The following is a 21040-nucleotide window of genomic DNA, read 5'->3' on the forward strand; positions in this document are numbered from 1 at the left end:
AGGGCGCCGCGCCCCGCCCCCGCGCGCGTGAGGCCCCGCCCCGACTCCGGGATGGGGCGGGGCCGCACCGACTGGGCCGCGTCACGCCCAGCCAATCGCCGGCGGCGCTGGCGCTAAGGCTCCGCCCCCGGGGGCGTGTCCGGCGGCGGGCGGGGGAGGAGCCTCCCGGGGCGGGGGGGGCTCGGCGGCGGCGGCGGCGGCGGCGGCGGCGGCGGAGCCCCTCCCCGGGGGCGGGTCCGCCCGGGCCCGCGCGCGGCAGGCGCCGCCCCCCCGTCCCCTGCCCTCCCCCTCCCCGCCGGCCCCTCAGTAACTTGGCCGCCTTTTATCGGGCGGGCGGCGAGGCGGGCAGTTTATCGGAGCCGGAGCCGCGCTGCGGCCGGGGCGGGCGGCGAGCTCGGCGGAGGGCGGGGGGCCCGGCGCGGCCCGGGACGATGCTGCGGCTGGTGTCGCTGAAGTTGGGGCGGCTGTACCGCTACGTGAAGCTGGCGGTGCTGGGCAGCCTGGCGGCGGCGCTGGTGCTGAACACGCACTCGCTGCTGGCCTCGCTGCAGCGCAACGAGCTGTCGGAGCGGCGCTTCCTGCAGCTCAATAAGTGCCCGGCCTGCTGGGGCACCAGCTGGTGCCGCAAGTTCCTCAACGGGCAGCTGCGGCTGGAGAGCTGGGGCCGCCTGCGCCTGCTGGACTTCTTCAACGTGAAGAACGTGTACTTCGCGCGGTACGGGGAGCCCCGCGAGGGATCCCGCCGCGTCGTGCTGAAGCGCCTGGGCTCGGCGCAGGAGCTCGCCGACATCGACACCAAGATCTGCCGCCGCGCCACCGGCAGGGGCCGCTGCGACCTGCTGCAGGCGCTGCCCGCCACCGAGTTCGCCAGCCTGAACGGCGACGTGCGGCTGCTCACCCCCGGCGCCGTGGAGGGCTGGTCCGACCTGGTGCACTGCCCCTCGCAGCGCCTGCTCGACCGCCTGGTGCGCCGCTACGCCGAGACCAAGGACTCGGGCAGCTTCCTGCTGCGCAACCTAAAGGACTCGGAGCGCATGCAGCTCCTCATCACCCTCGCCTTCAACCCCGAGCCGCTGGTGCTGCAGGTGAGCGCGGCCGGCGGTGCCCGGGCGGGCGCTCCCGGTGCTGCCGGTCCCGGCGGGAGCCTGGGCGGCGTGGCCCTTGCTGCCTTTCCCCGTGCCTGCGGGGCTCCCGGGCGGCTGGCCCCGGACCCGCCGCATCGCGCCGCCGGCTCCGTGCCCCGCTGAGTGCTGCCCGGGCACCGGCAGGCCGGGCTGAGCGCAGGGTCCCGGTCCCTGCCTCCGGGCAGGAGGCGTTCTTTTAGTTCGCTCAGCCTGATCGGCTCTCCTCCGTCCTTCCTCCCTCAGAGACTGCGTGTGTTTTGCCGATTTGCCGCCCTCCTCGGGGTCTGAAGTTCGTCCCCGTCCCGCTGGGGACCGAGCAGCAGCGTGCGGGTCGGTGCTGGAGGCTGATGCTCCGCTGACTTGTGCCGTTCGCCGTTCGGTGTCGGTGCTCCGCGATTCACACGTTCCCAGGCAGCTCTGGGTGCCCGTGATTCATTCCTTAGGGTCTGGTTTAAGAGGGAGTGCACGTTCCCAGGCAGCTCTGGGTGCTCGTGATCCATTCCTTAGGGTCTGGTTTAAGAGGGAGTGCGTGGACACTGTGCTGCGGTGCTGTTGTGCTTTCCTTGACAGAAACTGACTCATGTGCTCTGTCATGTTCTTAATGTGAGCTAAATATAGTTAGTGCTGGTAAAAATTAGAGATAGGTATTTGTAGCCTGAAAATAGACTGGCAAATAAATGAACAGTGTTCTCTTTTCGGCGATTACATGTTCTGTAGCCTCTAATTCGGGAGATGGGTTATGTGCACACACCTGAAATTTGTGCTTTAATATGTTACGTGAATTTTTAGGTGAAAAATGCGTAGGAAACCTCTATTCTGTGGCACCACTCGGTTGTTTCTATTACATATCTATTTAGATGGGGAGCTTTGCATTTTGGTTTTTAGCATTATCAAGAGAACTCCCAAGTGTGCCTTTAGCATGTAGGTTTGGAATCAAAACTGTTTTGTCTAACTACTGAACTGTCGCTGCCTTTATCCAACGTATGATTAAAATAATATTTGCAAGTGTGTTTTGAAAACACTACCTCGTGATTACTATTAACATCTGCTGTTTCTCTACTGAGAGGCCAAGAAATGCTCAAAAAGCAGTGCTGCAGGCTTTACCCTCCAGAAAGTTTGCCTACTGGCTAATTTCTAGAAAATCAGTTTATGAACTTAATTACAAATACGTTTTTCAGTAGTATGCCTTCTGCCCTTCAGTCTCTCCGTGTACAGCTCTTTAGTTTTGTTTTCAGAGTGTGTTTCCACTTTGCTTCTCAGCAGACTTGAGGATACAGTAGATGTCCCATTTTGCTGTGAAGTTCCTCCTGGGCGCAGTGAGAGGGAAACTCCACTTTAGTAGGAAAATCAAAACTGCTTCAGTCTGCTGAGTATATTCGGAAATTCTTTGAGCAGTGGTTTGCTTTGGCTGTGTTTCATACAATCTACTTTTTTGGTTTTAAACAGTGGTTCCAGCATATTGGGTGTAGACCTCGATGGCCAGAGAACAGCTCTGTTTCTCCATAATTCTTTACAGACAAAGGGCACGGCACACTTGTGGCACTTGGGCTGGATCACAAATGGTGCGCGGTGGGTTCAGTAGGAGCCTTGATTCCTTTCAGCTTCTTGTTGAACTGTAGATGAGTCCTGAGATTGCCAGGCAAATCTGTTGAAGAGAAGAAAATCTTGGGTGGACTTGAGTACGCTGCTCGACTTTTATCTCAATAAGGGCGCAGCTGAGAGCAGAGCAGGTCAAATTCGTGGGAAGTGAAGCAGCCTTTACCAGCTCAGAGTGAGGTAAAGCAAGTCTGTCACCTTTTAACAGATCAAAAGTGTTTCATAGGGTCTTGTAAACTTTGATCTTTAGGCATATCTTGGACAATATTTCTGGGGAGGTTCAGGTCAGCTTTGTGTCCTTAAACACTCCTGGTGGTTTCTCCAGAAGAGTGTTAATTAACTTTGGTTTTTGGGTACTCAAGGTTTGAAGACCTTCCCTCAAATTGGAATGAAGTATGTAAAATACATGAATCTCTATGAGCTCTTCCCATTCCATAGTACTCCAGGTTTAGTCTCCAGCTGAGAAACACGTAAGGAATGGGTAATTCTGTGCTCTGCTGCTCTTGGAACGGCAACAAGCTGGACACTCTGAGAGGTGGTTACTTTCTAGAGCTGATCACTGACTACTGAGAAGGTTGTTTGTGTTTGTACATAACATCTGTAAAACATTTTATGGTGTAGTTTCTGTAGTACTGATGAAGACAGGTAGTGCTAGGGAAATGAAACTTTTAGGCTTGTTTTAAAAATCAGCAGCTTCCAAGAAAAAAAAAACAACCCTGCATGATGTTGTATGAAGAATCAGATTTTAATTTAAAATAAAGCAATCAATAAATTGATGCGTTTAACTCGTGCTGTCTGTCACCAGAGGGCACAAGGAAAAATATTGCTTGTTTTTGCCTGGAGCCTGTCGTGGAATGCTACAGTGGCTGAGCATTGTTATTCATAGCAGTTTTGGTTTAGAAGTGGAGGTAATGTCTGGACTCTTGGTGTACAGTCCATGCAAGTTCTGTGCTGCTTAATAGTGTTATAGACAAATGTAAACAGGCAATATAGTAGGAATTCAAAGCTTGGTCTTTAATTTATAATAGAAAATTCACTGTTGTTGTCCACAAGAGCCAGCAATCTGTGGATTATGAGGCTTTTCATCAGATTTTACTGGGATTTTACCATGAAGCCTCTGCATATGTGGAGTGTGGATTATTCCTGAAGTGGTGTTGCTTGTGAACAGCATTGTCACAAGTGATTTACAGCTTCTGCTCTGAGAATTTTTCAGGCAGGGCTTTAACCCATAGGATGGTATTACTGTTCAGGGATTTGTATAGAAAGTAAAACACTGCACAGTTCAGTATAGATTACATATTGTAATCCTAACTCACTATTTGTGTTTTTTATAACTTTCTTGTTAACCTTCTTTAATTTATTTATTGTGTAGATGTACTCAGGGAAGAACTCAGTCCCTTTTCCCAGTTTACTTTGTTAAGCACATGGAATGACAGCTGCAGTATTGTTCAAGTACAGTTTACTTTTTTTTTTTTTTGGTTACTAAAATACTAATTTTTCTTCTGTAGAATCTTGCTAAACTAGTCAAAAATTAAATTCTTTCACAATTTTCATCTGAATTCTCATTTGAACCAAAGAGTTTACATGCTAAAGATTTAACTTCTGATAGGTTTCGATTTTTTCATCTCCCCTCCTAATAGTTCTTTTCTGCAATAAAGGTGAGTATTTTTTAGTAAAATAAGGTCAGGTTTGTAATTAAAATGCTACATCTAAATTATTTCATATAGGCATGAACAGCTTATTTGAACAATAGCAACAAGAAACTTGCTGCTGTTTCAACTCCTTTAATGGTAAACAGTGTTTTAAATGGGAATCACCTGGAGGATAGGATCTATGCATGGCATCCTGTTTCTGACTGAGTGTGATGATGGTGTGCATCAAACACTTGCAAAGTTAAGTTGGCTGAAGTTGCCTTGGGAATAAATAGAAAAATTGAAAAAATAACTTGAATTGGAGACTGAGTGCAGTGTGACTGTTCACTCTTTGCACAATTCATAGAAACATTGTGGACATAAGTGGAGTTATCCTTGTCCTTTGACTTTCTATAAACCACCAGCTTCTACTTGTAAAATAGATGCAGTGGAGAAAGTTTTTTGCAATATTTTCAACAGGGATATCTGCTTAAATAGTGGATGTTACTCAGCTTTATCAAGTAACTTGTTTAATTTTTTATCTTCATTTGCAAGCTGGAACATAAACTTGCAGTTAATAGAACTGAAAGGTGCGATACCTTGTTTTTCATAGAGCTCCTGCACTGATGCCAGATTTCCTCTTTGGAGGTGCTGTGGCCAGCCTTGGATGACAGTTCCTGAGCTGCTGCTGTCCTGCCACTGCAGCTGCCCTGCTGTGAGCCATGGTGTGCAGCCACGTGGTGTCTGACACATTTTGCCAGTGAGAGATTTTTGAGTTTTGTACTTAAACACTATAAAACAACAGTTCCCCGAATCCTTGTCCTGGGAGTTGGAGAAAGCACAGTGTGACTCAAGACTGCTGAAATAAGAAATTGTTTCTAGATAAGAAAGCTGTTTCTCAGTAAGGTGGTTGTATTTCTCCTCTAAGATCTTGAGCTTACCTGAAAAGACAGTTTACATCTGTACTGGCAAAACTGAAATACAAGATTTATAAATTGTTTTGGCAAAAGTGCATCTAGAGCTGGTCTTGCAACCAACTCTTGACTTTGTGTTGGCTGTGGTCTTGGTTTACAGTATTGCCAGGTGCCATATGAAAACGTTGCCTTTGCTTTGTTTTCATGGTCAGTAACACTAAGCACGTCAGTGGTTTAGCTCCAGCTGGGAGCTCAGCCCCACAGCTCTCTCCCCTCACTCTGCCATGGGGAAGAGAACTGGGAGAAAACTTGTGGGTGTAAGAAAGCCAAGCCAAACAAGGGATTCCTTCAGAATCCCCATGGGCAGGCAGGTGCCCGGCCATGGCCAGGACAGCAGGGCTCCGTTCCGTGGAATGGTGACTTGGGAAGACAAATGCTGTCACTCTGGATGTGGCCCCCCCTTCTTTCTTCTCCTTCCCCCAGCTTCACATGCTGATCACGATGCCATATGGAATGTAAAATCCCTTGGATCAGCTGGGGTCAGCTGTCCTGGCCGTGTCCCCTCCAAGCTCTTTGTGCCCCACCACTGCCTTGGCTCCGCATAATCACTGCTCAGCAATGACCAAAACATCCCTCCATTTCCAATGCCATTTCCAGCACAAATCCAAAACACTCACCCATACCAGCTACTGTGGAAAAACTTAGACCAGCACACAAAGCAAACTTGAAATTTGCTCACATACTTCGCAGTTAAAATAAAAGGCTTGTGTGTAATGAAGAGTTTTTCAAACTATCGAAGGTATCTGTCAATTAAATCCAGAGTGCATTAATGTAACTTTGTCTCAAGCTGTAGTTTTTAACAACGTGTTTAAATGAGCACTGTTCAAAGAATGATGCTGAACATTTGTATCTTGTATGTAAATTGCAAGTCTCAAGGACTTTTATTTCTCTGACTCTTAAGAGAAATACCAATCTCTATGTGCCAAATAGCAGTGTTTCTGCATTTTTAATAGACTCTGTAAATCATTGCCCCTTCCCTCAAATATGGTTTGAGCTTTCTAAGTGCTTAGGCTTAATGACTTTATTTTTCTCACAGCTTCTGATAATTCTTGTTCCTTGTGGGGGGGAAAAAGCAAACCAAAACAAACCCAACAGCTGTATCTCTATTCTTAGTATAATTACTCTGCATGAACAGTCTGTTGCCACGTAACCTAAAATTCTTCTGGTTTCTCTACATGTCATTGTTGGACTTTCTGTTTGGTTTTGTTATGGGAAGAGCAATAGTTGACATCTGGTAAACAGATTAAAACTTTAACTGATCAATTTGAAACAATTTCTTGCACAGAATTCACTGAAAGTAGCAATTCAGCCAAGGGTTCACAGAATCTTTTTGCTGATCTATATATAAGAAGTAAATGGGCAAATTCCTCTTTTTCTCTCTTATTGTACACACTCTTCTAATCAAAAGTTATTTTCTGTAGTTCTATTCTAAATACGTGGTAGAATGTAGAATGGCAAGTTAGTTTTAATACTTGGTACTTTTTAAACTTTCTTCATGACTGGATTTGGTGTTTCTGTTCCATAATTCTGATGCCATAAACCAAGTCGTGGATTTAAAGTGGTTACCTGCACTACCAGGTTTGTCCTTGGGTGGACTTGTGTTATTTAAGTCCTGGCTCATACAGATATTAAGATTTTGATAGACTGATTTTCCATTGGAAACCTTTTAAAAAGGAACGAGAAATTGTTCTCTGTTGAATTAAAATTGAGTGGCCTCATGTTACAAAAGTGTTCCATTGGTGTGGTTGTATTGAAAACTGAAGAGTCATTTTTTGCAGTGACATATGACTGTACATGTTAGACCAGAACTGGCTTGTACTTGTCATGTTAACTGTCATATTTAATTATGTTCCTTAAGTTATCAAAACTATTTCCATCCTTCTTTTGTAGTGAAAATTCCCTAGAGTGAAAACATGTAGGGTGAATTATAAGGGATATTTTAAAATAGTGGAGAAATTCTTGAAGTTATTGTGGGGTGTCTGTTATGATGAATGACTGTCTGAATTTAAAGGCTGCTGGGAAGTCACTATACAGACTTAAATAGAAATTCTCTTGAGAAATTCTCACTCTTGCAGTTTTCAGTAGCAGAAAAAAAAAATTGTTACCCCACATTAGAAACCTTGCAATACTGATGTTCTGGTATGTCAGATGTAAAGGGGGAGTTTTGTGTTACTTCCCTGAATTAAGTAATTGAGGCTTTGTTTTAGACTCCAGTTTTGCAAAGTAGCTTTAAAATAAGACCATCTCTGCTAAGACTCCTTTATAGTGATGTATTCCAGGCTCATTACTGATGAGAAGTAACTATACAGTGATTATTTTCATCTGTTGCAAATTGAATCTAAAAAATCATTTATGAACTACAAACCAATTTCAATAGGTGGCAACCAATAATGACATTAAATTTGCTTTACTGTGGCTCTCGAATTTAATCATCGTTCATTTATTTATTTGGAAAAGAGGCATATCTCTGCTGACATTGTGAAATATAACTTTTGCAGCTGAAATGTTCATCTTCAGCTGAGTATTTAGAGTTTTGTGTGTTTTTGTTCTATAGTGTGTCAATTAAGCCAGGCGTGAACCTCTTGTTGGCATGAATTGTATGTAGTTACTGGTTGAAATGTAGTCAAACTTGAACAAAAGTCAAATAAATTAAAAAAAAAAGGTTTCATTGGGAACCAATGAATACCTGGAGTACTCAGTGAAATCCATTGTGCACGCTGTGTGTGTAGGCTGTGTATGTGTAACTTCTGTGGGAGTTCTAGGTAAATGGCAAATGGTGTGGCATAGAGTTGAGAATTACACGGTTTTTACTCACTAGCATTCAGAAAAACATTTGAATACATATCTTCCAGATTGCAGATCAATTCCTGACAAAAGGAGTTTAGACTGTGCTTTCTAACTCCTTTGATTGGAAAAGCCTCATGGTGAAATCTGCTGTCCAGCTCTTCTTCATGGTTCCAGAGCTTATTTCCCTTTGTGACTAATACAAGTGCTGCTTTGGTTTACCCTGCAGAATCAGCAGTACTCTGAGACAGACCTGACTTTCCTTTTGAGGAAGAGCAGTTGAGTTCTCCTTGCCCTGCCTGTTTGTGCCTGGGCAGATGCAGTTCAGCAGGATGATTCTGTGTCAGGTGTCGTTTTCTGTGAAGTTCCTCAGGGTCCCACGGGGACAAGTCCCCTCTCTGTTTGTGTGTCTTTTTCAAAATTTCATCACATTTAAGTTGTAGCTCTTTGTTTGGGCAGGTTTTGTCTGGGCTGCTTTTTCTGAGCTGGAACTCATTTTTATGCAAACATTGGAGGTGACAAATAGAGCACCTTCTGGAATAGTTTTGAAATCAAAAAGCATGGTTTTTAATGGTATATTAGAACAAAAATGTCAATTGTTCAGTGTCAGTTACTTAAAGTGGTTTGGCTTTTTGGTCTTGATTATGAGGATGAATGATACGCTTCATTGTGATAAACTAATATTCTTTTAAGTGTTTAATTCAAAGGGGATTTGTGTTACTGCAGAATACAATGGGCCTTATCAGCTTCAAGCTGGTGAGTCTTCCCTGCCTGATCTAATTCACAACTCTGAACAAAAAGCACTGGCACATTTGTGTGTCTTCTCAGGTTTAGACAGATGGAAGTGAGGAAGACAAATGCACTGATAGTGTGTTTTGTTTTCAGCGAAGTGCTAAATTTGCTCAGTTAATTCTTAATATTTTATTCTGAGAACACAGTGTGTTTTTTAAAGGCATAAATGCAGTGTTACTCTTTCAGGAACACTATGTCCACTGTCTTTTTGTCAGGGTTTGTTTAGGTTTTTAAACCTTGCTTAGAGAAATCTTGGAGCTACAGTAATTAGAGCAGCCAAAATATGTTTTGGGGCTTTGTCGCTGAGAGTGGAGCTAGCAGAAGTTTTTGGTATCTTTACTGTTTTACATCTTTTTGTTAGAAGATTATACATATTTGTCTGAAAACAGAAAGGTAACGTTAAGGATGGGAATCTTACTAAGCTGCCTGTTTTCAGATTTTCATATGTGCAGTACTTTATTTTAAAACAGTTGAAAAAGTTTAATTGTCTATGGTTTCCATGGCATTTGTGTGTGTGTTCACAGATAGAGTGTGAGTGGGTGCATCAGAATCAGATTCTTTTGTCAAACAGCTGTTTCTGGTTTTGAACAAGAGCTTAGTTTTTTACCTTGATTGTCAAATGCAGATTTTTAAGTCTGCAAATAGCATATTCAAGTACAAAATTATCTAATTAAATATCCACACTACTAAAATAAAACCTAAAATAAAGTTACTTACTATTCCCCAGAAATCAGATTTTTGACTGTGATCTAAGAAGCTTTTTGTTTGTAAATGCACCTTGTTCATGGAAAGCATGTTTATTAATCATATAAATTTGTTTTAATTTCTTACTGGCTTTCAAAATTTTAATACATGAACCAAAAAATCCTTGTCAAGATAGCTGCAGTTTCCTCTTAGAAAACAGCTTTCAAAATAGAAGGGTACAAAAAGTTACAAACCGCTGCTCGCAAAGACAAGAGATCTGCACTTCAATTAATATTCTTGTCAAATTCACCAAGTGAATATAAAAACTACTGAATGAGGCACTTGTACATATTTTTATCCCTTTCTTCCGCTACTGACTTGGGTAATGAAGTGTAGATGTGGCTGTTACATGCCAGTTGGAAGGGATCCAAAGCAGAGATGTTGTTTGTACATGTGCAGATGTTGGCAGGATTCCCCGCACTCCTGTTGTCGAAAGATGTTTTTATTGCCACAGCGTTATAAATGTATCTGTTACAGCATGGCATGTAGATATTCTGCTGGTAACACGAAGGTGCGCACTTGTGAATAAACCAAACTGCTCCGAGAATTTCTTGTCTGGAATGAAATTCAGCGTACACAGAGCAGGAAGCATTAGAGATGTGTGTGGAAGATCAGTGACTAACGCAGTATTTTGAAAATCAGTTTAATCCATTACATAAATCCCTGCTGCTGCTGGAAAGGAAAAGTCCTCTTGGCTCCTTCCCTCTTCTGCACCCAGCTGTGGAGTCTTCTCTTTTCCTCTCAGCAGCACATCCTGCCATGAGGTGGTGTGTTGGAGTCCAGGACATCCCCTTGGATGGCCTGGGACCTGAGGAAAGGAGTTTGAGCCCTGGACAGGGGGGTGTGGAGACGGTCGAGGGGGCTCGGAGACCTTGGCACAGAACCCAGGGAGACACCGGGTTTGATTTTAATCCATGGGAAAAGCTTTCAACATTGCAGAAGTAATTACAAACTCCCAGGATGTGAAAATTGTAGTCTAGCACAGTAGATGATGTAGAATTTAATAGTCTTAGAATTTTTAGAATAGAAGTAAATGGGGACAAGATGGTGGAATTTGGGTGGTACCTTATGTACTTCTCCTTCTTCCTCATCCTCCATTTTCTGGGGCGGTGATGGCACAAAGTAGTTAGAGTAGATTGGACCAAAGTAGAATGTCACTTCTGCTGTGGGCACTGGGCATTGGCACAAAATAGTAAATAACTAGTACGTAATAATCTGTATAAATGTTAGGGGACGTCCCATCTGTGGGGCAGTCACCTCGTGTCCCAGCTGCTGTCCAGACCTCGGCTGGGAGCAGAGAAAATTCTGAGATACCAAATAATAAACAACACGAGAAACCTGAAAACAAACCTTGAGGACTCTGCTTTCTTACACGGACGCGACTCGGGGCTTTTTAGAGGGCCAAGGACTTTAAACCACCTAAAGCTCAGGTGAGGAAACCCCCCCGACAGTGGTGCTGTGGTAGGGGTCAGGCTCTGATCCAAGGGAGCTCCAGCCTGGCAAGTACCAGCCTTGCTGTCCTGATGGTGAGATATTAATTTTAAAGAATTAAGGACTTTAGTTAAAGTAGACGTGGACTTGCTGACGTAGACTTCCCTTTACTTTAGTTAAACTAGACATTGCTGACGTAGACTCCCCTTTTACATTGAAACTTCCTTTTTTTAACATAAGCCGGATTTAAGGAACCGATAAATCAGGAGACTTGTCAACTTAATCAATAGACTCCAAGAGCACAATGTGATCATAAATCAGATAGTCTTGAGAAAACAGGATCCAGGTGTCACCAACACTAAAAGGTTAAAAAGGCAAAGTGAGGAAGACGCATCTTACTTCATCATTTTGAGACCCCACCCCATAAGAAGGACCACTGACCCATTTCAAAGAACAAACTACGCATGCTTAATTGCTTTTTGGTTAATTACCGTACGAAGCGGGGAATGGGATGGACCAGAGTCATGAATATGCATTTGTGTTTTGGGTATTCAACACTTTTGTACATAAAAAGACCCTGTGATCATCTGTAAATTGTGGTGTGTATTTGGGAGCTATTCCTCACGCTGCCCGGCGTCGTAATAAACATACACTTTGTAACTTCAAACTGCTAGAGAGTCTTTGTCCGTCATAGTTGGATATTGGTATTAGATCAATATCCATATTTTTTTAACAAATCAATGGTGTGCAGGGGATTGAAATGAGTGTCCTTGCTGGGTCGGGAGGGACAGACACCTATGCTTCCTATGGTAGCACGTCCTTTGCCAGGTTCAGCTGTTTGTGGTTGAGTTTGTGTTTGAAAAGGGAGGCGAAGTCACGAGCAGAGCAGGATTGGAGCATAAAAAAGGAAAACTGTGGAAAATGAAGGGAGTGGACCAAAGTAATATTTAAATAAAAATATTTGAGCGTCATTGAATTGAGTGCTGATAAAATGGAGCAATATGAAAGTGTCATGCACAGTTGGGGAAGTTAGTTAAGCATGTGTTTATCAGGAGATTAATCAGGTAACTTCTCTCCAGTTTAAAGAGAAGCTTATATGATGTGGGTAAAACAAATAATTTTGTTTGAGGGACAACAGCTATTTTCTTATTGTTTTGGTTTGGTCTAGGACTGAATACAGTCACAATAAATGCTTATGAAATACCCCTTTGCTGACATTTATTGATGCCACAGCCATGTTTTTGTTATATAGTGTTTTCAGAATGGGTAAGGAACACTAAATTAGCACATACTTCAGTTGTTGGAAGGTTATTTTGTTAACCACAGAAGAGGTGAAAAAAACCCCGAAAACCCTCTTAACTGTGGAATGTGACACTTGACTTGACCCGAACTGGTGGCTATTTGGCTGTACTTCTGCCTGCATTAATTGCCCTGAATCCTGCAGGTGAATAAGCCTGGAGGCTGGATAATGTCTTCCCTATTGCATGGTAGATTTAGTTGCTGAGAGACACAGCTTGAAAATACCATACTGCTCTCAGACCTGTCAAATTAGTTCGTATTATCCTCAGGATTTATCACAACCTGTTTTGATTATGTGAGTAGAGCATGTGATAAAAATAGAGTTGAAATTCAAACATGCAGAGATGTCAAAAACTTTGAACCTATTCTGTTATTAGTATGACTCTAATGTCCTTTTGCCCAGCCAAGAAAGGTGGTTCTTTGTCATGGTAAAAAACATGGTTACTTACCCAGAAATTGTCTTCTAAGATTTATCACCTTAGAGAGCAGCTTCATGGCTGTTGCCATAAAAATGGCGAATATTGTTAATTAGTATATTAATTACGATTTTAGTTTCTTCAGGTGTACTATATAGAGATGGTTGGTTATGTTAGGCACCTCTTCCCTGGTTTTGTAGTTCAGACCTGTTCTACGTGGTGTGTTCCCTTCCAGTCTCTTTCCCCAGCTGACAGCAGATGTTTCCTGCCATTGTGGGTTCCCGAAGGTATAAAGCTTTCCTTCATCCTGAAACCCACCTTGGTGTTCATCCCAGCTGTGGTGAAACCTTCACTGCATCATTACTTCAGAGCTGATCATGAGTGGTGTCTGGTGACACCACAGCAAGGCAGAACACGAGGAAGGAGCATGGGGACATGGTGGTGTCTCCCATTAGTTAAATTTGGTGTACATATTCTTAGAGTGCTAACTTCTATAAATGTGGGGTTTCTTAAATTAGTGCTTTCCTGGTTTCTTCCTGTTGCATTCCCATTCAGCATTCTTCCATTTTTAAGTGCTTGTCTGTTCTTGAAGTCTGAGGCCACACTCAGCACAACTGAATTGGGAAAAGCATGCTGGTGTTTTGTGGCTTGTTTTGTAATTCCTTGTAGTGTGTCATTTCTATTCAGTCTCCTATGCTAACTTGCAAGAAAGGATGTGTTGGAGACAGATTTTACTGTTGATAAAAATGTTATGTGTCTGTGTGTAATGAACCCAGAGATAGACTGTTAAGGTATACTAGAAAATTAAGAAACTTCAAAGGAAGCCCATCATCTGGGAAAATGGAAGGAGAGGTGGTGGAGAGAAGGAGGTGCCACTCTGTAGAGTTTTTTTTTTCTTTAGGTTATTAAAAGAAATTGTTTTAATTAAAAGATCAAATGCAAAAATATTTTGACGGAGAGAATACTTGCATTGTTACAACAGACGTGTAAAAAAAACCAAGAGAAAAAGATGCTTGGTGAAATTGTCTGTGTAAATATATCTGTGTGTGTAGTGTATAGATGGAAAGCTAGATATGGGTTATATATTGTTTCAGGTCATCCAACTTTTTCCCTGTGTTAGTCCAGCAAGGCCTCTAGGTCACATAAATAACTTTTGTATTGTTTTTCCTTTCCCTTCAAAACTTAAAAATACACAGATTATTGTGTTGATGGATATTTGCAGCATTCTCTTCTAAGTTTTATTGAAGAGCCTTTTAAAATCTGTTTCTATTAATGAAGAATTCTAAATTTTTTTTGTGTACAGAGTTTTCCATCTGACGAGGGTTGGCCATTCGCAAAGTACTTGGGAGCATGTGGAAGGATGGTGGCTGTCAACTACGTGGGAGAGGAGCTGTGGAGTTACTTCAATGCCCCCTGGGAGAAACGAGTGGATCTGGCCTGGCAGTTAATGGAAATAGCTGAGCAGCTGACAAATAATGACTTTGAATTTGCACTCTACCTCCTTGATGTCAGCTTTGACAACTTCGCAGTGGGACCAAGAGATGGGAAGGTTATCATTGTAGATGCAGAAAACGTTCTGGTAGCAGACAAAAGGTTGATCAGACAGAGTAAGTATCTTCTTTCTCTGCGACATATAAAGTATGTGTGGTTGCTTAATACACATATTGTTTGCTTTACAACTAGACTACTAATTAACAAATGAATTTGTTTTCTTCTGCAATTAGACTACTAATTAGCTTGACCAGTTTGTCAATTTTGTGAACTGCTGAGCATACCTGGACTCTTTTAAGTACTGTAAAGCTGCATAAAGGAAGAGGTGGGGCTGAGAAGAGAGGGTGTTTGCACTGGGTGTGTTTGGACAGGTGGATGGACAGACAGATAGTTAAGGTGGCTGTTTTGTCCACCTTAACTAAGAGAGAGAGCTTTTTTTTGTCTTTTCCAGGCACCTGCATAACAATGGAAGTCTAGGAATTCTTCTTTCTGTGAATGACAAACAGCTTTAGTGCCTGCTTGGCCTTGGTCCCATAGCCTGACTTTGCTTCCTGTTGGTTCCCTGTGATAATGGAACCGAAGGAATGGCTGATTCCAGTGCTGTTTCCAAATTCATTTTTATTCTGTCAGCTGCAAAAGCTCAATGCAGTGGCATCAGGAGATGTGTTTGACAAAGTGGCATCACATAGGTTTATTTTCTTTTTGAGCTTTTAAGGAAAGCTGGAGATATTGAACATGAAACTCTGGATTCTGCAGAAGTTCATGGTGACAAGCCAAGTGGTTCCAGTTTGCTTTGGGTGAATGGATTTTCTTAAGCTTTGAAAATAGGCTTCATATGTTGTGCTGCAGAATTAACTTTTAGGCTGTGTTTTTCTGTCCACACACTATTCTACAAGGAAGTGTGTTTTGGGGTTGTTTGGTTGGGTTTTTGTTTTTATAAGATCTATTATATGTTCTCAAGCAGCTTAGATTAAAACTATATAAGCCTACCAAGGAAACCTTTTAATATATTGAATATCCAGTACATTTACTGTAGAACCCTTTCCTTTCCCTCCCTCTTAAAATAATACTACTGAAGGCTTCATTTTTGGAGTATGTCTGAATTGCTCGGGCAGAAACATGTCCAGATGAGCTCTGAGCATGTCGATAGATACGTGGAACAGGAGCAGGAGTTCCTTGCAGGACCTGAATGCTGCAAGTGTCACATCTGTTGTCCCAAGCAGGGTTTTGGTGTGCTTTATGATCTAGCAATCAAGAACACAGAAAACAAAAGAGGATATGAGAAAATTCTCAGCCCTTGTATAAACTTGTGTTGTGGTTGATGTGTAATATTGATTTCATGGATCTTTGGGAAAGTTCCATTAGACAGTCTCTGTCCAGAGTGGTCACTATGCCTGTTTAGATATTTCAATAAGTATCTTCTGTCCAGTTGCACTGTACAGTAACACCTAATTGTTCTCTGTGTGGGCTGTCATGTTTGAGTTTGCTGAAGCCCTTTTTTCCCATTCTCCTTTGCTGGCTTATTTTTCCACATTGAATTTGCTGTTAATTCTACAGATCTTACATCATGTTTTCATAGTTTCAGCTGTCATCCTTCAGCTCCTTTTTTTTTTTCCTGAACTGGCTCTCAGTGTGCCGTGAATGAGATGACCAATAGTCAGCTCAGAGACTAGCCAAGCACAGATTAATTTTCCTTTGTACCTCACACTGCTAAGAGAGATGTGCAAAACTATGGAACTCCATAAGGACCTCTTCTCAAAGCTGGCAGCAGTCTGGAAACTTAAGTTGAAAGTTTTCTAACAAAAAGTAGTAAGAACACAGAAGAGCTCACACTTAGAAACCTTTTAAGTATTGTTACTGCATGAGGTATTTTACGTAAATCAGGTTTTAAGTTGAAAAGCTGTGACGGGGAGAATGGTCTGTACGTATACATAAATGGCATTTGCCTTGTTGAATTTTAGTTTTTTTCAAAGACTGTAAGTAATGTATCTGCTTTTTTGTATTCTTGCTGGTTACTGCCATGTCAAAAGTAAGACAGAAGATAAACTTCCAGAAGTTTTTAGCATTTACTTTGTAATGCTGTTTTAGTGTTTGGTAGACCACTTGCCAGCAGTAGTTTCCTGGGCAACTGGAGAACCCAAATCTATGTTGCTAAAATAAATCGTGTTGCTCGTTTGTTTTTCCTCTTAGCTTTGGCTCCGGGTTGTTCTCTTGTACTTGCTCGTGCTACATTTTTTCCCCTGGGTATGTGTGAATGTAGATCTCATGTGTTTACTGTGCTGCTTTTTTTCCCTGCCCTCTCTTTGCTGTCTATTTTGCTCTCTTTCTTTCTTTTCCGTATGTTTTGTTTCGCCAGGGCCATTTCAGCAGAAGGATGTATCAGACTGTCAGATGCTGAGGCTCGAACATTTCCGAGTTTAAACAAAACTGGTTTGTAGTTTAAATATTACCAGTTTGCTGTGTATTGAGCTTCTGATTGCGTTCAGACACACCTAGGCTTCGTCCTCCCCTCTCTCACTGCTGTTCCTGTCTCCTTGTACCTCGCAGATAAACCTGAGAACTGGGACGTGTGGTACGAAAGCAAGTTTGATGACTGTGATAAAGAAGCTTGTCTGTCCTTCTCTAAAGAGATTCTTTGTGCTCGCGTCACTGTGGACCACAACTATTACGCCGTTTGTCAGAACCTTTTGTCCAGACACGCCACGTGGCGGGGCACCTCGGGGGGGCTGCTGCACGACCCCCCGGCCGAGATCGCCAAAGAGGGGCGGCTGGAGGCCCTGCTGGACGAGTGTGCCAACCCAAAGAAGAGGTACGGCCGGTTCCAGGCCGCCAAGGAGCTCCGGGAGTACCTCGCACAGCTCAGCAACAACGGGAGGTAGTCCGCAGTGAAATCCTTCTGCGGCGCTGGCCGGAGCGCTATCGCAAAGACACATAGACAAACAGAACATCTGGACTCCTGTGTTAAAAAGAGAGAGTAAAAGACCTTAGTTTATCAGTTTTCTAAATACTGTAAAAATAGAATTTTATGGTGGTATAATGTTCCTTTGCAGACAAACAAGGTACTTACTGACTTAAAACTTGAGCTACTATTGACTGTCCTCCCTAACTGTTTAAAAGGGAATAGGTCAAAAAAGACTGTGATAGCTTAATTGACAGCTTGTGTGTCAAAGGGTACTTTACCTAAAACTGCATTAGTGTCACAGTTTTGTGAAACTGATGTTCTTACTTGGAAAGTCAAGTTAGACTGGTGGCCTGTTTTAAAGGCCTTTTTGCTGACATCATTGTCTCATTTTTGTGTTTGTTTAAACACCTTGAAGTGGCATTTACATCCAGGTAAATCTAGCTGTCTGCATTGTTTCAAACTGAACAGGCTTTCATGTTAATGCTGTGCAGAACATTCTTACTGTGAGTGCAGGATTCCCGAGTTTCCTGTCTGATTTTAGGGGGTTTTACACTGTATTTTACTGTGCTTAGACATTGTGGTTTGTTTTTTTTTTTAAGATCATCATAAGCTCAAATCTCACACGAAGTAACATTCATTTAATGTCTTCTGTGGTTCTGCCATTGGAAATCTCACTTAATGTAACTATTGTACAAAATTTACCCTTCATGCCAGTATATGCACATGGCTCTAACAGGAAATCATGGTATGAGCAAATGCTTATTTTTGACAGAGATAATTTGAAAATTGGAAAGACACTATAATAAAAAGATCTATATTAATTTAAATTGGGGATAGAAGATTGACTAAAAATAATAAATCATAATCTGGTGTAGTTTAAGTATAAGCCAAAGAAAATGGTTTTGTTTATTAGTTTTTGAACATACAGTAAACAAAGAATGCTATACTGCGATGAAACGAATAATTTTCAAAATTCAGATATTGATGGTTCTTGGTTACCTTCTGAAGAACTTCTAAAATTTATGTGTACTTATGCTAGAGAAAACCCTAATTTGAATAATGTCAAGCGAGTTAGCAGTTTGTTTTACATCCTTCCCAAGTGCGTTGAATGGAATTTTCTGAATATTCATTTTCTGGTTTACCAGTAAGCTGTACTCACTCTAGGTACCTTTTCTTGAACTAAGTTTGACTATTCCCAGTACAATTGAAATCGACTTGTTGAGGTTTGTGTAAATATGGAGTTGTTCTCATAAATCACAGTTTTTATAAAAGCCTCAGTTACTGCTATAAGAAGTCACTTGAAAGCTTTCTCCTCAGTTTTTGGTTTTGCCTTTTTATTTTTTTTTTTTTTACAACTACTATGCTTCATTTTCCTGAAATCTTGTTCATGCAAAGATACTCTTAGGAAATGTGTGCATATTACTTCTAGTAACAGTAATGAAGGACACTAATATTTCTTAAACGCATCTATAAAACACTATTTTCTACAAGCTAAACTTAATTCTGAGCAAAGTAATGTGTGCTGCTTCCAAGAGCTGAGCTGCTCCTGTACTGCCTCGAAGCCTGGTGGCAATTGTTCTACAAGGGAGGAAGATGGCAAACTCACTGACTTGCCCTCCTTTCTCAAAGCTCAGAGTGGAGCCACACGGAGCTGCAGAGTGCTCTTTGAGTTCTTAGGTCACTGTATTTTGAGGACACAGTTTAATGGTGAACGTGATGGTGGTGCTGGGTTGCCGGTTGGACTTGATGATCTTGAAGGTCTTTTCCAACTTAAAGATTCCATAATTAAGGATATTTTAGAATTTGAAATTCTCACTTTTATGTCATCATTGCCTCTGTAGTTTTAATTTGTTCCCAGTCCTTTGTCTTGTTTTCTGAAGTTAGAATGCCCAATGCAGCTTTTAATTTTAATTTTTCCTCTCATTTGAACATTTTTATGTGCTTGTCCTGGCACGAGCTGTTGGAGAATGTTCATGTTACGTTTCTTCATTAAATCCACTTATTCGAAGAAAACAGACTAGGTACTGCCATCCTGCCATAAAAGCCTTGACTTACCACTACAGTTGATTTTTAAATATCTACCACATTTCCCAAAGAGAGAGTGGACTATGATTGTTAAAGTCGTGAAAGACACAAACACTGCCAGTTCTGGTTACTACATGAGACGGTTCTGTAACTGTCAGAATGTTCTCTTAGATTTTGTTTGGGGTTTAGTCCCTCCAGAAACAAGTTGCTAAAGCTGCTTGTAAAAGGAGCTTGGAAGTGAAAGGAAAATAAACCCCCCAAAACCCCCACTACAGCAAAAACACTACAGGGAAAACATTGTGGAGAGCAATAAATCTTGTTCCATTTGCACCTGTCAGATATTTATTGTACAATAACAATTTATATTTTTAGTCATTGCCCATTATTATTGATGAACATGGTGAAATATTTTTGAATGAGATGTTTGGGGTTTGTATGTGCATTAAAATTGTCCTTTTGTACTGTAAGTTACTGTTTGTTTGGAATATTTTATCAAAACTGTCTCCCTTGTGCCTTTATATTACAAGAAAGTTGTTTCTGCAACTTCTAATGATATTAATAAAGAACACTTTAAGAACCTCATCTCATCTATTCATTGTCATACCAGTAAGTCTTTTAGGATTGTGTTAGTCTAGTGTGGGAGAAGGGAATAGGGGTGACCTTGGCCCTGAGGAGTCACAGCTGCATCCAGTAAAGACACGTGGGCTAAAAGGGGATAAAAGGGGATAAAAGGCTGCTGAGGGGAGAAGCATGAAGGAGGAGGAGCCTTGGGGAAGAGGGAAGGAGAGGCTCATGAAGAAGAAGAAGAAGAAGAAGAAGAAGAAGGAGGAGGAGGAGGAGGAGGAGGAGGAGGAGGAGGAGGAGGATGATCCTGAGTGGAGAGGATCCCTGCAGTGAGGTCAGTGTGGGTCTGCAGTTGGAGCCTGTTGTTGGAACCTGCAGTCACAGACTGGCCAGGGAAAAGCCTGCAGTCAGTCCACAAACTAACACGTGTAATCAGAGTTTACAAGGAGATACCCAGCAGTCAGAGGCTGCAAGGGAACCCACAGCAGCAGCTGCTGCAGGCAGGCAGGGAATGGTTGGAGTCAGGAATAAACCAGGACCCTTTTCATGCTGTGAGAAACAGAAAATCTGTCTTGGCTCATCTCTGGCCTCTAACAAGAGGGCTGCTGCAACAGTCTAGGATGCATTAAAGTATCCGTAGAACCAGAATGTAGTGTTACAGAACGCACCATCATCAGAAGTGACGGATAGGAGACTTTTTAAAATTTTCAAAATGTAGTGCATTTTTATTTTGGGGGGTGATTTCTTCTCCAAAAACAGTTCTGAAACTCCTCAAAACAGTTAAACATTTGATTTCATTGCTGCTAACCATGAATACAGTTTAATTTTGACTTGAAAGTTCTCAGCTTTGTTTTTCAGTCTGGGGTAGGAATGTTTGGTTTTCTGTAGAATGTACCAGTTATCAGCATGCAGCTATTTCACCTGGAGCCCAGTAAATGTGTTTTCCTTAGAAGAAAACTTAACACTTTCCTTATTTTGTGGGGATTTTTTTTTTTTTGTAGTTTCGCATGTTAAAAAAATTGTTTGCTGTTTAAAATTAGTTTTCATTTTCCCTAAGAGAGGAAGGGCCTACCTCCATCAAGACAGGGCATGGAAAAATAGGACCAGAATTCTGAGAAAAAAAAATGAAATATTGCTGGGGAATTGAATGAAGGGAAACTTGCTGACTTCAGTGCCTCACAGTAGAAAATGAGAGTAGCAATAATGGGCGTAATTATTCCACTTCTTGCTGAGTATTGGGAGCAATTCTAATTGTGTATTTAGATAC

The 21040-nt window shown here is 42.1% G+C and overlaps 1 protein-coding gene across 1 annotated transcript; it reads left to right on the top strand.

The window, feature by feature from the left end:
- Window positions 1-214: 214 nt before the first annotated feature.
- On the top strand, window positions 215-19791 carry DIPK2A (divergent protein kinase domain 2A). Its single transcript, XM_066326368.1, has 3 exons — window positions 215-1085; window positions 14095-14398; window positions 16830-19791. Exons 1-3 carry the CDS (start codon window positions 432-434, stop codon window positions 17159-17161), a joined length of 1290 nt encoding a protein of 429 aa, XP_066182465.1. The 5' UTR covers window positions 215-431; the 3' UTR covers window positions 17162-19791.
- Window positions 19792-21040: the final 1249 nt, after the last annotated feature.

The sequence above is a fragment of the Sylvia atricapilla genome, chromosome 10 (genome assembly GCF_009819655.1).
Source record: "Sylvia atricapilla isolate bSylAtr1 chromosome 10, bSylAtr1.pri, whole genome shotgun sequence".
Classification (NCBI taxonomy): domain Eukaryota; kingdom Metazoa; phylum Chordata; class Aves; order Passeriformes; family Sylviidae; genus Sylvia; species Sylvia atricapilla.

Coding starts and splice junctions, on each gene's coding strand:
- DIPK2A (XM_066326368.1), top strand. CDS start 432: ATGCTGCGGCTGGTGTCGCTGAAGTTGGGGCGGCTGTACCGCTACGTG. Junction 1,086..14,094: donor CCGAGCCGCTGGTGCTGCAG/GTGAGCGCGGCC, acceptor TTTTGTGTACAG/AGTTTTCCATCTGACGAGGG. Junction 14,399..16,829: donor CAAAAGGTTGATCAGACAGA/GTAAGTATCTTC, acceptor TGTACCTCGCAG/ATAAACCTGAGAACTGGGAC.